This window comes from Peromyscus leucopus, chromosome 13, assembly GCF_004664715.2.
Source record: "Peromyscus leucopus breed LL Stock chromosome 13, UCI_PerLeu_2.1, whole genome shotgun sequence".
NCBI classification, from domain to species: domain Eukaryota; kingdom Metazoa; phylum Chordata; class Mammalia; order Rodentia; family Cricetidae; genus Peromyscus; species Peromyscus leucopus.
Window position 1 is genome coordinate 32,684,914 of NC_051074.1, and position 14,165 is coordinate 32,699,078.

At 35.9% G+C, this 14,165-nt stretch overlaps 1 protein-coding gene across 3 annotated transcripts in view; it reads left to right on the top strand.

The window, feature by feature from the left end:
- The window catches only part of Cul3 (cullin 3), an 87,953-nt gene that overhangs the window by 65,544 nt on the left and 8,244 nt on the right, over window positions 1-14,165 (top strand). For all 3 annotated transcript variants that reach the window (XM_028884105.2, XM_028884106.2, XM_028884107.2), the window contains 7 exons: window positions 2,264-2,409; window positions 3,434-3,610; window positions 4,571-4,741; window positions 5,227-5,334; window positions 6,570-6,694; window positions 7,220-7,316; window positions 8,239-8,373. In XM_028884105.2, the coding sequence (XP_028739938.1) occupies window positions 2,264-2,409; window positions 3,434-3,610; window positions 4,571-4,741; window positions 5,227-5,334; window positions 6,570-6,694; window positions 7,220-7,316; window positions 8,239-8,373 (959 nt within the window). The remainder of the gene's footprint in view (window positions 1-2,263; window positions 2,410-3,433; window positions 3,611-4,570; window positions 4,742-5,226; window positions 5,335-6,569; window positions 6,695-7,219; window positions 7,317-8,238; window positions 8,374-14,165) is intronic.

Below are 14,165 nucleotides of genomic sequence, written 5' to 3' on the forward strand. Positions count from 1 at the left end.
GCAGGCTTCTTGCTAACTCTTCTTGTATCTTAAATTAACCCATTTCTATAATCTATACCTTGCCACATGGCTGGTGGCTTACCGGCGTCTTTACATGTTGCTTGTACTGGCGGTGGCTGCAGTGTCTCTCCCTCTACCTTCCTGTTCTTTCTTTTCTCCTCTCTGTTAGTCCTGCCTATACTTCCTGCCTAGCCACTGGCCAGTGTTTTATTTATTGACCAATCAGAGTAATTTGATATACAGACCATCCCACAGCACATTATGACAAGCACTCTGAATAGCAGAATAGCTACTTTAGTTCTTAATGTTGTTAGCAGGTAACTAGCTACCCATGATTCTGAATTTTAAATTGTCTTTAACTTACTTCCCTGCCACTAGAAGCTTAATCAAAGAATGTGTTGATTGTGGTGGGCCTTGTTGATGAGCAATTGTTATTTAGACACAATTTCATCATTAATTTTCACAAATCAGAAAGTGAAAGTCTAGTTTGCTTAATGTGAATGAAAAATAAATGTTCATTAATCATTAGATACGTAAAAGCAGTGTGAACTGGTAAGTTCAAATGGTATTGTATTATTGGCTTATAATAATATAATAATTATTATAATGCATAATTTTTTAATGCCAAACATTTTTTTCAGTTACTTTTTCACATTTTCTACTATTCCATGTAATTAACTATAGTGAATCAAATAATACAGTAAGATTATATTGATTTATATACAGCTTAAATGTACAGATAAGTAAAATTTAAAATGTATGAACAAAATAGACTTTAGAAAGAGTTTACTGAAGGTATTTGGCATGAAAAACTTGCTGCAGTTTGTATATTGCTATTGTATTTTATAATGACTTTAATATGGGAAATTTTGGTTATAATCTACTAACAAACACAAGATTTCCCATATATAGGTTACCCTGGGAATATATTACAGATAAGAACATGTGTTAATGTAACTTGAGATTAAGTCAGTGAATCAAATAATAGTGACCTCTTGTGTAAGCTGTGCTTCTCATCTTTAAAATACACCAACTTTAATTTTAGGTACTAATTTGCTCTTGTGAATAAGGCCCAAGATAGACAATCATGGTTCGTCTGTCAAATCTGGCTTCTTAACAGCTTTTTAAAAATAGAGAAATTACAGAATGAGAATACTATGTGAGGATTTATATAAATTTTCAATATTCATGAAGTTTTAATTGAACAGCCACGGTCAATCATCATGCTTTTTCTTTAAATGCTTGCTTCCTGTAATGACAAAATTCATTTTGTGTCTAACATCCCCTTCCTTCCTTCCTTTCCTTTCCTTCCTTCCTTCCTTCCTTCCTTCCTTCCTTCCTTCCTTCCTTCCTTCCTTCCTTCCTTCCTTCCTTCCTTCCTTCCTTCCTTCCTTCCTTCCCTTCCTTCCCTTCCTTCCCTTCCTTCCCTTCCTTCCCTTCCTCCCTTCCTTCTTCCTGAGACAGGGTTTCTCTGTGTAGTTTTGGTGCCTGTCCTGGATGGCCCTGTAGACCAGGCTGGCCTCGAACTCACAGAGATCCGCCTGCCTCTGCCTCCCTGAGTGCTGAGATTAAAGGCGTGTGTGCCACTGTCGCCAGGCCTGTCTATGAGCCTAAAATATCTATTGTCTAGTGCTGAATAGAAGACTGTTGTTAGCCAACCTTGACCTAAGAATTGCTGCTTGCTCTCATGCCATTTTCAAAAGTTACTGACAGCAAAACATTTTTTATCATCATAAAGTTCTGACTATGGTCTCCTCTTTGGAGAAAAATTGGGCAAATGGAAGAAAATTACGTCATTTCCACATTGTGGTGGTGTTGAAAATGGTATAAAAAAGTGGGTGAAGACCAGAGTCTAAATTAAAACAGTGTAGTGTGGTGGGCCCAGTATTTAAAGTAGGGATATAGACAGTGCCACTGGGAAATGACTTTGAATTACTCCTTTTAGCAAACATTTGTAGGATCTGTTGTTTCTACATTAGAGTAACAGGATGAATTATGTACAAGTTCAAGTATTTGTCACTTTGGTGGCATTGTTTAGTATGCTGTCTGTGTCCTTCTTAGAAGTGAAAATGTGCGAAGACAGTTGATTGGTGCTTTCATCACATCTAGTCAAGTGCTGTAGCTCACAAATTGTTGGAGCTTTCAGCTAACCTCTGATTTTTATTTGTCATGTGGAGAGTGATAATCGATAACCTTTCTTGAACAGATTCACGGTTTTACCTTAATCTTGAATGTAACAAGTCTGTTTGTTTTCTAATTCCAGACCTTGCTTGCATGTACAAATTATTTAGTCGTGTGCCAAATGGTTTGAAGACAATGTGTGAATGTATGAGTTCTTACTTGAGGGAACAAGGAAAAGCCCTTGTTTCTGAGGAAGGAGAAGGGAAGAACCCTGTTGACTATATCCAGGTAAATAAAAGTTTTACATTCCCAATAAGCAAGTACTTTATGGATCACTTTTACTAAGTATATGTGTTATATACCTGAGCTAAGTTTTTTTGTTTTTTTGTTTTTTTGTTTTTTTGTGTTTTTTTTTTTTTTTTTTTTTTTTTTTTTTTTTTTTTTTTTTTTTTTTTTTTTTTTTTTTGGTTTTTCGAGACAGGGTTTCTCTGTGTAGCTTTGTGCCTGTCCTGGAACTCACTTGGTAGCCCAGGCTGGCCTCGAACTCACAGAGATCCGCCTGCCTCTGCCTCCCGAGTGCTGGGATTAAAAGCGTGCGCCACCACCGCCTGGCTTAGAATATTTTAAGGTGTGAGTTACATTTGTCAGGGAGCTGGACTCAGCTGTTGTTTGTTGTTGATTTTAGTAACCTAGTCAAGATTTGTTTAATCTCAATAATTAAAAAAAACAAAACAAAACTATTTTTTTGTGTGTTAGTGTTTAAATACAGGAAAACCCAAGTTGTGCTTTAAATGCTTTTATCTCAAAATGTTTTTCAGCAGTACTTTGACTAAATCTAAGGTGTTGTTTTAATATGAATAATCAGTGTTTTTGTGTGTTTTTTTTAACTTTATATTCCTTTGGCTTACCCCATTTTGTCCAGACAAGGGGGTGAGGAGAAGCAGTAGCAAGGCTTTTTTTATTTTATGTTTTTTTATTTTATGTTTATATTTCATTTATTTGTATGTAGTTGAGGTGGCAGTGGATGCACACACATGCATGCCTTATATGGACATCAGAGGACAAAGTCATTTCTCTCCTCCTGTCCTGTGGGGCTGACAAGTACATTTATCTGCTGATCCATCTTTGGGCCCTTTTTGATTTTTGATCTATTACACATAAGTGAAAGGTTGAATGCTTACCATGACTAACGTGAGCTTATACACAAATTCTGAACACATAATTGCCAACAAAGTTAAGGTATTTTACTTATAATTATTTTACTTCGAAGAACATTTCAGTGATGTTTCCTCAATTGTTTTTATTTTGTAAGGGTTTATTGGACCTGAAGAGTAGGTTTGACCGCTTCCTCCAAGAGTCCTTCAATAATGACCGGCTCTTTAAACAGACTATTGCTGGGGACTTTGAGTATTTTCTAAACCTCAACTCCAGGTCTCCTGAATACCTCTCATTATTTATTGATGATAAGCTGAAAAAAGGAGTCAAAGGGGTGAGTAGTAATACATTGGAAAGTTCCTTAGCTTTTACCTCCTGATCCCAAGTTTGGAAATAAATGTAAGTGTTATAGATAAAAACAAAGCAGGGCTCTTTAACTGTGCTTATTATGCTATGGTCTACTAGACAGTTTTGTTGTATAGTTTTCACTTTAAAGAAAAAGCACAAGTGTCACACAGTCTTAAAAATGATTGCCTTTGTAGCTAAGAATTAGTTGTGTAAGGATGACAAAACTGGAAAATTTGCTAGCAGTTGTAGATTGTTGCTCACTTTTATCTGGTTCTGGATGTAGGATATCAAGCAGGGCTTGATTTTTGAGGAATTTGAAGGCATACTCAGAAGAACAGTTCTCTGAAATACTTTGAAAGTTCCATATACTGAAGCTCAATTTTAAGTTTCATCTCTGGGACCTTGGGAGCTCACTTGAATTAAGCTATTTTGATGACACATGGTCTTTTTAAACCTCATGTTAGAAATTCTGAGACAAAGGAGAAAGCAGCAATTGCAGTAGCTGAGTAAGAAAATAAAGTCACTGGCTGCACAGAAACCACATTCAGCTTAATCTCTCATTCCTAAAATCACAAGCATAACACAACCCCTGCAGTGTTTTTCCCTCCCTTATTAAAGATATAAGATAAATTTGGATTTAACAAAAATTTACCTATTTGTTTGCTAATTTTGAGGTTTTTAATGAACCCTTTAAAAAAAATCTATCGCTATGTAAATTTTTGCAGAAAGTTTTAATATACACTTTGTTAATGAAATTTCATCTATTCTTAGTCTAGCCCTGTAATAATTAATGACCCATCTGAATAGTAGTCTCTCACTCTTTAAAAATGCACTAGAGAGTATAGGAATGGATAAAAGTAGGGGAATATTCTCAAAATACATTCTTTCTCTTAACCAAATATGTTTTTTTTTTTTAAACTAAATTGTCTTTTGATCACTTTTGCAGCTAACAGAACAAGAAGTAGAAACAATATTGGATAAGGCAATGGTCCTTTTTAGGTTTATGCAAGAAAAAGATGTATTTGAACGTTACTATAAACAACACCTGGCAAGGAGACTGCTCACAAATAAAAGTGTTTCCGATGATTCTGAAAAAAATATGATTTCTAAATTAAAGGTAAGCGCTATTTAAATGTGAATGTAGTATGCTTAACTAATGTCGATTGTGTGGTTGAATACCAGCAACATCAACTTATATTTAGAAATTGTTGGATTTTAACTGTTTACTTCCAGACTTACTCAAGGTAGTCTGGCTTAGAGCAGGAGGCTTTGCTTTCCTTTGTCCAAGGTACAGAATGTCAGAGTTCTTGAGTACTGCTACATAGAGTGGTTTCTAAACTAAACTCTACCAGAATCCCCTCAGCTGTTTGTAGAAGTGTCAGTTTAGACCCTACTTTCTCTGGAGTGTATTTGAATCTCTGAAAGAGCCTGGGTATAATATCGAAGTTATTCTTAAACACTCTGAACTTTAATAGCCATACACATATAGCAACCAGAGGGAAGACTTTCAGAGGAGATAATCAGGGATGCAGACTTTGTTTCTGTACTTTTCATAGGAAAATCCACTATTTATTTGTATGTATTTGTGCTCTGTCTCCATAGACTGAGTGTGGATGTCAGTTCACATCGAAACTGGAAGGAATGTTTAGGGATATGAGCATCTCAAACACAACTATGGATGAGTTCAGGCAACATCTACAGGCAACAGGGGTAAGAGTGTGCATTAATTTCTTTTCTCTTTCAGAAGTCTCTTTCTTCATCTCTGGCAGTTCTGTTTACTTTGAGGCCACTTTACACGGGTATTTAAAAGTAGTTGTCGGGGCTGGACAGATAGATGGCTCAGTGGATAAGAGTTTTTATTGGTTCCCAGACTGTTAGGCAGCTTACAACTGCCTATAACTCTACCTCCAAGAGCTCTGAAACCCTCTCTGTATTGTGAGTGTAACTGCACTTACATGCACAAATTCACACAGACAGACACACATATAAACATAATTAAAATTAATAATTGAAGAAATCTTTTGAAGTAATTTTATGCTGCAGATCATAAGCTTTAAATCTCCTAAGCTTTTTCCTGTGCCAGAAACAGTTGAAGGACAGCAGCAGAATCTGCAAAGCAAACGTGAGCATCCTGAGGTCTTTGAATTCTTATTAAAATATTGTGGATCTTCATGCTGAATACAACTCTGCTAAGATTTAAAACCCATTGAAGTCTATTCAGCACAGTGGTTCTTGTATTTACTTTCAGGAGTCATACAACAAATATTTTGCTCTTAAAAAATATACTACCTGTGATTGTTTACAGTATTATATGAAATTACAAGTGTTTGTTTATTCTCCTCTGTTTCTTTTTTTTTTTTTTTTTTTTTTTTTTTGGTTTTTCGAGACAGGGTTTCTCTGTGTAGCTTTGCGCCTTTCCTGGAACTCACTTGGTAGCCCAGGCTGGCCTCGAACTCACGAAGATCCGCCTGCCTCTGCCTCCCAAGTGCTGGGATTAAAGGCGTGCGCCACCACCGCCCGGCCTCTCCTCTGTTTCTTTTTAAGAGGGTAGAAAGCCTAATGGTTAGAGTCATGCTAGTATGTATTCTGTTGAAGTTGTTATCTGTAGAGAGATGTTTATTTTAAGCAGATATATAACATTGGACCTACAGCTAAAGTTAGTTATCTAATGTAAAAATGTTAAAAGCAGATATGAAAGATACAGTTTTGTCTAAAATGATTCTACTCACATGTAAAAATTATCTTGTGTTCATTAAAGTTAACAGCTTAGACAATAGTTATTATTACTTGGAAAACATTGAACATCCAATTCTTATGAAGATCTCTCTCTCTCTAATTCTAGACATGAAGATATCCACTTTACAACTACTTTGCTAATTGTAATAGACTGTATGGGTAGATAATGAATCTAGTCTGTTGTAGTTGATCGCTTTCTGTTTGTTTAGGTATCTTTAGGTGGTGTTGATCTCACAGTCCGGGTTCTCACAACGGGATATTGGCCCACTCAGTCAGCCACACCAAAGTGCAACATCCCCCCAGCACCAAGACATGCTTTTGAGATATTTAGAAGGTAACACCTTATTAAAACACTTTCTGAATATAAATAACCAAATAATGAATTTTGTTTTCACATTAGTCGTATTTCTTATTAATGGTAATTCCACTTTAAACCTCATATTCAGAAGAATTTGTTAGCGTGTAAGAACAGATTAAATAAAACTTCAGAAGAGTGTCGATGTCCTTCCTTTGGCATCGGGCCATGTTAGTAGGGTTATGTTTTGCACTGTTAGTGTCAATCACTGGCTTAGGATAGGCTATGGAGAAAGTCTTTTGAAGAGCTGGCTTAGAGTGTACAAGAGAGATGATTTAGTGTGTTGATACCTAGTTAAGTTTCATTGATCTTTCATCAACACCCTGTACCCAACCCTTATGTTCTTCTTCTGATAAAAAGCAGGAACAGAACTTAATTCCTAAGGCCTTCCTTCATCTTATAATGTCTCTTATCGATATGTTTGCTAAGGGTTGTTGTCTTACAATTGTAATTTCAAATGCATAAATTGTATAATTTCTTAAAACTTGGTTTGCTTTGCTACAGGTTCTACTTAGCCAAACACAGTGGTCGACAGCTCACACTCCAGCATCACATGGGTTCTGCAGATCTCAATGCTACCTTTTATGGTCCAGTTAAAAAGGTAAATATTGACACTTTCAATATGCAGAGTAACTTAAAATTCACGTACAGAACTTGTGTGTGATTTGGTTGACCTGAGTATAGCTGTTACTTCCATCTCATAAGTTGGAAAGCTTAAAATCTGTGCTTTTATTATGTGTTAATTTGCTAACTGCATTTGAAAGCATAAAGATCATGCCTTCTTTAAAGAATAAAATAATAGAGGAATTATGGATTTTATTTAAAAGATTAAGCCAGAGACCCTGTTGCCAATTCTAGCATAATATAAGTTGATTTGAGGGCATACAAAGCAAAGTAACCCTTTTTAAAGTTCTTTTAGTTCTTCTGATCAATCAAAACCAGGAGATTGGCACTTAATACTTGTAAGACATGCAAATATTTGTGGAATCATTTTTTAAATGATGTACAAATAATTTGTTTCTTTTTTAAAAAGTAATTTTTAAAATTTTGAGGTCTAGACTGATAATTTATTCTTACTACTTGGTTTGAATCAAGCCAAGGTCATTTGACTTAAAATTGAAAATTAATCAACTTAGGTGCCTTAATCTAGATTGTAACCTAGACTTCATGCGATGAGTTGCTATGACACCAAAGCATTTTTAGTGTTGTTAAATGCATGTGTAAATATTGTTGCATTTTTATATAATTAACAAAGATGAAGAACTTTATAATTTATCTAGTTGAAAAATACTTGGCACTGTTAACTCCTTAGGGTATATAAACACTTTCTTGGCTACATTGAAGTATTCACTGTGTAGGGAAATGGGAACAGTCCCTTAGTAAACGGGTGGGTGTGTGTCTGTGAGTGCATGGGATTAAGCAGGTTATATATAGAAATGAGGTATATTTATTGGAGGGGAGGAGATTGTGATTAAAGTTGTTAGGAGATAATGTCTTTTTTATTTTTTAAAAAAATACAACAGGAAGATGGATCTGAGGTTGGTGTTGGCGGTGCACAAGTAACTGGTTCTAATACCCGGAAGCACATATTGCAAGTCTCCACTTTCCAGATGACCATATTAATGCTCTTTAATAATAGAGAGAAATACACGTTTGAGGTATGGCTTATAGTAATAAATGCTTTGACCCATGCTGTTGTTTCTAACTCTTACTTATCACTTGAGTCTTTCTTGATGGAGTAAACTTAAGAATACCATTAGGAGAAACTGCATAAAATTCAGCCATTGACCTTTGTGAGTATCCTTCATTACAGGGGCATGTTTTATTTTTGTTTTAAATTGACATTATTTAGTTTTCATATCATATGAGTGCATAGCTTACTAAGCTTTAAAAGAAGGCACCTTTCTGTCCACAATCATGAATACTACCTTCTATATTTCTTTGTATCTGTCTGTAGTCAGTTCCCCCCAACCACTCTTGGTGCCAGGTAACTAATGATTAATGTTTTATTTCTGTGGGTTGTTTTGCCTTTTATAGAATTTTATATAAATATAATTATATGTATTGTTTGTGTTGAAGTTTCATGGTTCAGTGTTTTTTAGATTCATCTAGGATGTGTAGTATCAGTAGCCAGTTCTTTTTACTGCATGTAGATTTGCTACATTTTCTTTATCAGTTCTCTTGTTGATGATAAGCTTTGGGGTTTGTACCAGACTTGATAAGATTCTGCTAAGAATAGAACCATGGAACTAGAAAGATAAAACTCAGTTAGCATTGAATTGCCTGAACCACCACCATGTTTAAAAAAAAAGGGGTGGGGGGTCAGGAATGGTGGTGGCACTTACATATAATCCCAGAACTGGAGAGATGAGCCCCAGGCCTGTGTGACACCATTGAGAGGGAGGGAAAGAAAGAGAAAGGTGACTACCCCCTGGGAAACTACACCTAAGGGTGTCCTCTAACATCCACATGCCACTCACCTGTACACACACACACACACACACACACACACACACACACACACAGGAAAGAGGAGGGGAAGAGGGAAGAGAAGAGGGGGAGAAGAAAAGAGAGAAACACTGTGTTTGACTTTTAAGAAGCTACCCAAACTGCCCTAAAGCAAGAGCTCCAGTGTCTTCTGCAGTCTAAGTAGTTTTGGTCAGTTTAGTTTGTGTTCACTTGTATCACGGATTTAATCTTCCTTTAATGACTAATGATATTGCACATCCTTTATGTGTTTGTGAGCTACATAAATATATTATCTTGAGGTGTGTGTGTGTGTGTGTGTGTGTGTGTGTGTGTGTGTGTGTGTATGTATGTATGTATGTAAGTAATGTCACATTGTCTTTCTGTGACAAAAACACCATGACCAAGGAAACGTATAAAAGAAAGCATTTGATTGGACTTGCAGTTTCAGCAAATTTAGAGTCTGAAGGCAGAGCAAAGGCATGATGTCAGGAATATCTGAGCTCCAGATCCACAACTAGGAGGCAGAAAGTACTAGTCTCTCGAAACCTCAGAGCTTATCCCTAGGGAAAGCCCTCCTTTAACAAGGCCACACTTCCCAAACAGTTCTATCAACTGAGGACCACATATTCAAACACAAGAGCTTATAGGGACATTGTCATTCCAACAACCACATATGAATATGCTACAAATATTTTTTTCAGTTTGTTGCTTGCTTTTTTTAAAAATCTTCAGAAGAAGAAAACTCTTTAATATTTAAAATCCACGTAGTAACTTTTTACCTTTTGTCTGTTTTGGTTTTTTGAGACAGGGTTTCTGTGTGTAGCCCTGGTTATCCTAGAACTTGCTCTGTAGACCAGGCTGGCCTAGAACTCAGAGATTCGCCTGCTTCTGCCTCCAAAGTGCTGGGGTTAAAGGCATGCACCATCTTGACTGGCTCATTATGGTTTATTATTTTGATGTCCTAAGAAATGATTTTCTACCATGAAATGTAGAGATTTACTTCTAGCTCTTTAAGTAGTTTATAAATTTAGTTTTTATATTTAGATATGGTAATTTTCAGGTTAATTTCTATATGGTATGAGGTAAGAATTAAAATGGATTTTTTCTAGAGCTGAAGAGATGGCGCAGCTGTTTAAAAGCATTGAGTACTCTTCAGAAGGACCTTCTCAATTCCTAGCATCCACATGGCAGCTCACAGCATTCTATAACTCCAATTCCAAGGGGTCTGACACCCTCCTCTGACCTCTGCCAGCACTAGACATTCATTTGATGCAGAGGTGTACATGTAGACACAAAATAATAAAATAAGTTTGAATAGTTATTTCTCTTTAAACAGTTCATTCTATCATCATTTATTAAAAGTGGTGATTTTTTTCCATCTTTGGCACCTTTATTATTATAATGTACATACCTATTTTTCTTTTTTTTTATCTGTCTCTTTAATTTATGATTTGGTTACATTAACTTTTTTAAATGGGTATGTGGTGGGGGGGGGGTACATGCTAGGATCTGTGTGTGAAAAAGAACCATTTGCAGGTTTCTTTTCCTATCATGTAGGCTCTGAGGATCAAGGATGAAATTCCAGTCACCAGGCTTGGTAGCAACCACCTTTACTGCCAAGCCATCTCTAAACGCAGTTACATTAAATTGTACTAGTCTATACCTGTGAAGAGTTACTTGGTATTGAAATGAGTGTGATTTTAATTTTTGAAGTAAGGTATTAAGTATTTTGAAAGACTTTAAAATTGCCTTCTTATTTATTGAAAGTCAATTTTTAACTGTAGGTGACAGGAAAGAAGGAGTATGAGTTTGAAATAAAGAAGATTAAATTCTACATCTATTTTGATACTCCTGTCATGCCTCCGTTTTCTGGCAAACATTAAAAGAGTGCATTTTTATATGAAAGCTTCTAAATTTAAATGTTTTAGTTCAGTGGCCAAGGCAAGAAGTTTTTTCCTTTATATTTAACAAATAAATTCTACCCAAGAACAACATGAATTTTCGTGCACAGATTATATAAAATTGAGTCCTAATAATATTGATGAAGCAAACATGGAGTATACCTTAGTCAAGCAATATACATAAATCTTTTCTACAGAGGAGGAATTCAGTTGTCATATTTTAGATATGCTGGGATTGCAGGTATGTTTCAAGTTTTATGTGGTGCTGGGGATCAAACAGGGGGTGGGGATCCTGTATGCTGGGCAAGTATTCTGCCAACTAAACTATATCCCCAGTTGTCTTAGGTTTGTTTCAGTTTATATTTACTTGTTTTGAGGAACAGAATCTTGTATGTGTGTGGTGTCCCCCCCCCCTCGTTTTTTTTGAGACAGGGTTTCCTTTTAGCTTGCGAGCCTATCCTGGGACTTGATTTGTAGACCAGGCTGGCCTATGTGTGTTTTTTTCAAGACAGGGTTTCTATGTGTTCCCCTGGCTGTCCTGGAACTTGCTGTGTAGACCAAGTTGTTCTCGAACTCACAGAGATCTACCTGCTTTGGCCTCCTGAGTGCTGGGATTAAAGGTGTGCATCACTGCTGCCTAGCTCCAATACATACTCATTAATTGAGGTTTTTTATGAATATTTTATGAAGAGTAGTATGTCATATCTTATAAATGCTAAGGTTGATTTTTGAGAGCTCTATTTTATTAAAGAACTAGGAAGTATGACAGCATAAAAACAGTACAAATTCATTTTCCAGAGCTACTATGGAATTGCTGTCTTTAACTGTAATGATCAAAGGCAGCTTCCCTTTCCCAATCAACGTGGGATCCATTGATGCAAATGAGCAAGTTTTAGGTAGAAGTTAAGTAGAATATTGCTCTGCTGTTGCTACTTTTAGCTCTTTCATACTAATTGAGTTTTCTGTGTAGAATTCCATGCAGTATAATGGGCCTCAAAACCTTTGGGTTCCCTCTACCTCGAATCTAACGAAGGCATTGTGAGAAGATACTTGACAGTTGACTTGCGTTTTACACTGTTACATCTGTTGATTAAATCCCATTAACCAGCTCTTTACAGAAATTAGAGGAGATATAAAGTCATTAAAGTCATCTTCCTTTAAAATTATTAAATATTTATAAGTCTTTGAGTTTAGGAAGGTGAATGCCTTAGCCACATATCAAATACCCACTAACAATCTATTGTCTCTTGGTTTCTCTGAGTTGAATGTTTAGCTGGAGCTTACTTGGGTAGCTGTGGCTTAAGTACCCTTTATTTAATTATTTATTTAATTTGTTTGTTTGTTTGTTTATTCCTTTGTTTTTCGAGGCAGGGTTTCTCTGTATAGCTTTGAGGCTTTCCTGGAACTCATTCTGTAGCCCAGGCTGGCCTCCCAAGTGCTGGGATTAAATGCGTGCACCACCATTGCCTGGCTTAAGTACCTTTTATCTTAAGGTCCTTGGAAAGGCTGCAATTAATGGTCAGGTTGAGCCTAGAGAATCCAATGGTTAGTAATTCCCTATATATTTATTAACTAATAAAATAATTAAAAGGGATATAGACGATTACATGATATAACAGAAGGTGAATTGAAACTTGGTTAAAGAATTTAGACTCAGCAAAATAGAAATAAATTTGTACCTGACACAACTGTGTTACCAAAACTGAAAAGAGAAAAAGATGTTAACTCTGTTACAGATGAATATTATATATCTGTTGAAAGAATGATGTACAGTGTCTTTGTAATTCTTTCCTTGGAATACAAAGAAGGATCTGCATGAGGATAATTAAACAGATTTTTAGTTGCCACAAGCCATTTTAACACAAAAAGCACTTGGTGATCTCTACAGATACACTGAAAGTATTTGCTTAAAAGTCATTCTTCATATTCACTTCTGAAATGTAGGTCTTTTAGCTACCTAAGTAGAATGAAAGTTTTCTTAGTTGTCATAAGGTTGTATTTAAGGAGAGTTCTAAACACACAGAACCAGCACTAAACTGTTGCTGCCTCTTAAGCAGTGGCTGTCCTAATTAGCAACAGCAACTCGGCTGGTAACCAACAGCTGTTAGGCTGCAAGGCTCTTAACCTGAGGGGGTTCTATTCCTTGAGGCACCGACTCTTTGAAAGCTACAAAGGGAATTTTTCTAAACCTACCTCTCTAAAGAACTCAAGACTCAAAGGTTAAAGTGAAAGTCTGCTCCTTAAGAGAGTCTGAATAGCAAGTAGCTCATCTTTCTTTGCTCGTGTCTCCCAAAAAGTAGCTCGTCCTTCTCTATATTCTCTCTGTTTGCCCATCCCTCCTCTCTTTTCTCCTGCCTTGGTATTGACTGTTCAGCTCTTTATTAGACCATCAGGTGTTTTAGACAACAGGCTCAGTAACACAGCTTCACAGAGTTAAACAAATGCAACATAAACAAAAATAATACACCTTAAAGTTATATTCCCCAACACTAGACATTTTCCTGCTCCATTGGAAACACAGAATGCCTACCTTTGCTACCACAATTTCTGTTCAGGTTTATTAACAAAAGGAAAAGAAGTGAAAGTGATAAATACCATGAAAGAATTAACCAATGCATTTTCATTTATGGACATAGTGTGATTATGAGCTTGATCGTGTGTGATAATCACTTGAAAGTGTTCTCAGAATAGTTGTGTGGAAAAATTACACTTTTCTTTAAGCAAGCTTTTCATAGTTTGTGACATTAAGAAAAGAATTACCAAGAATCATAACCTTACTTATACTCATTGCAGCAAGCAATAGAGAATTTATACCAGATTAGTCAATTTTGCTTTTAAAAGGGAAAACGATTACCAGAAGGGGAGGACTCCATATTATATGATCATTTTTTAAGTCACCTATAAGTTCAAAGAACTTTAAAAGTCAGTATTATTTTATGAACTTGCTATGCTGATCCCAGAATTAATGTGGATAAGAAAGTGTGTAAGATTAAACAAAACCTTTTTCTTTTTCTTTTTTCCTTTCTTGATTTTTCGAGAGTTTCTTGTATATCCCTGGCCATCCTAGAACTCACTCTGTA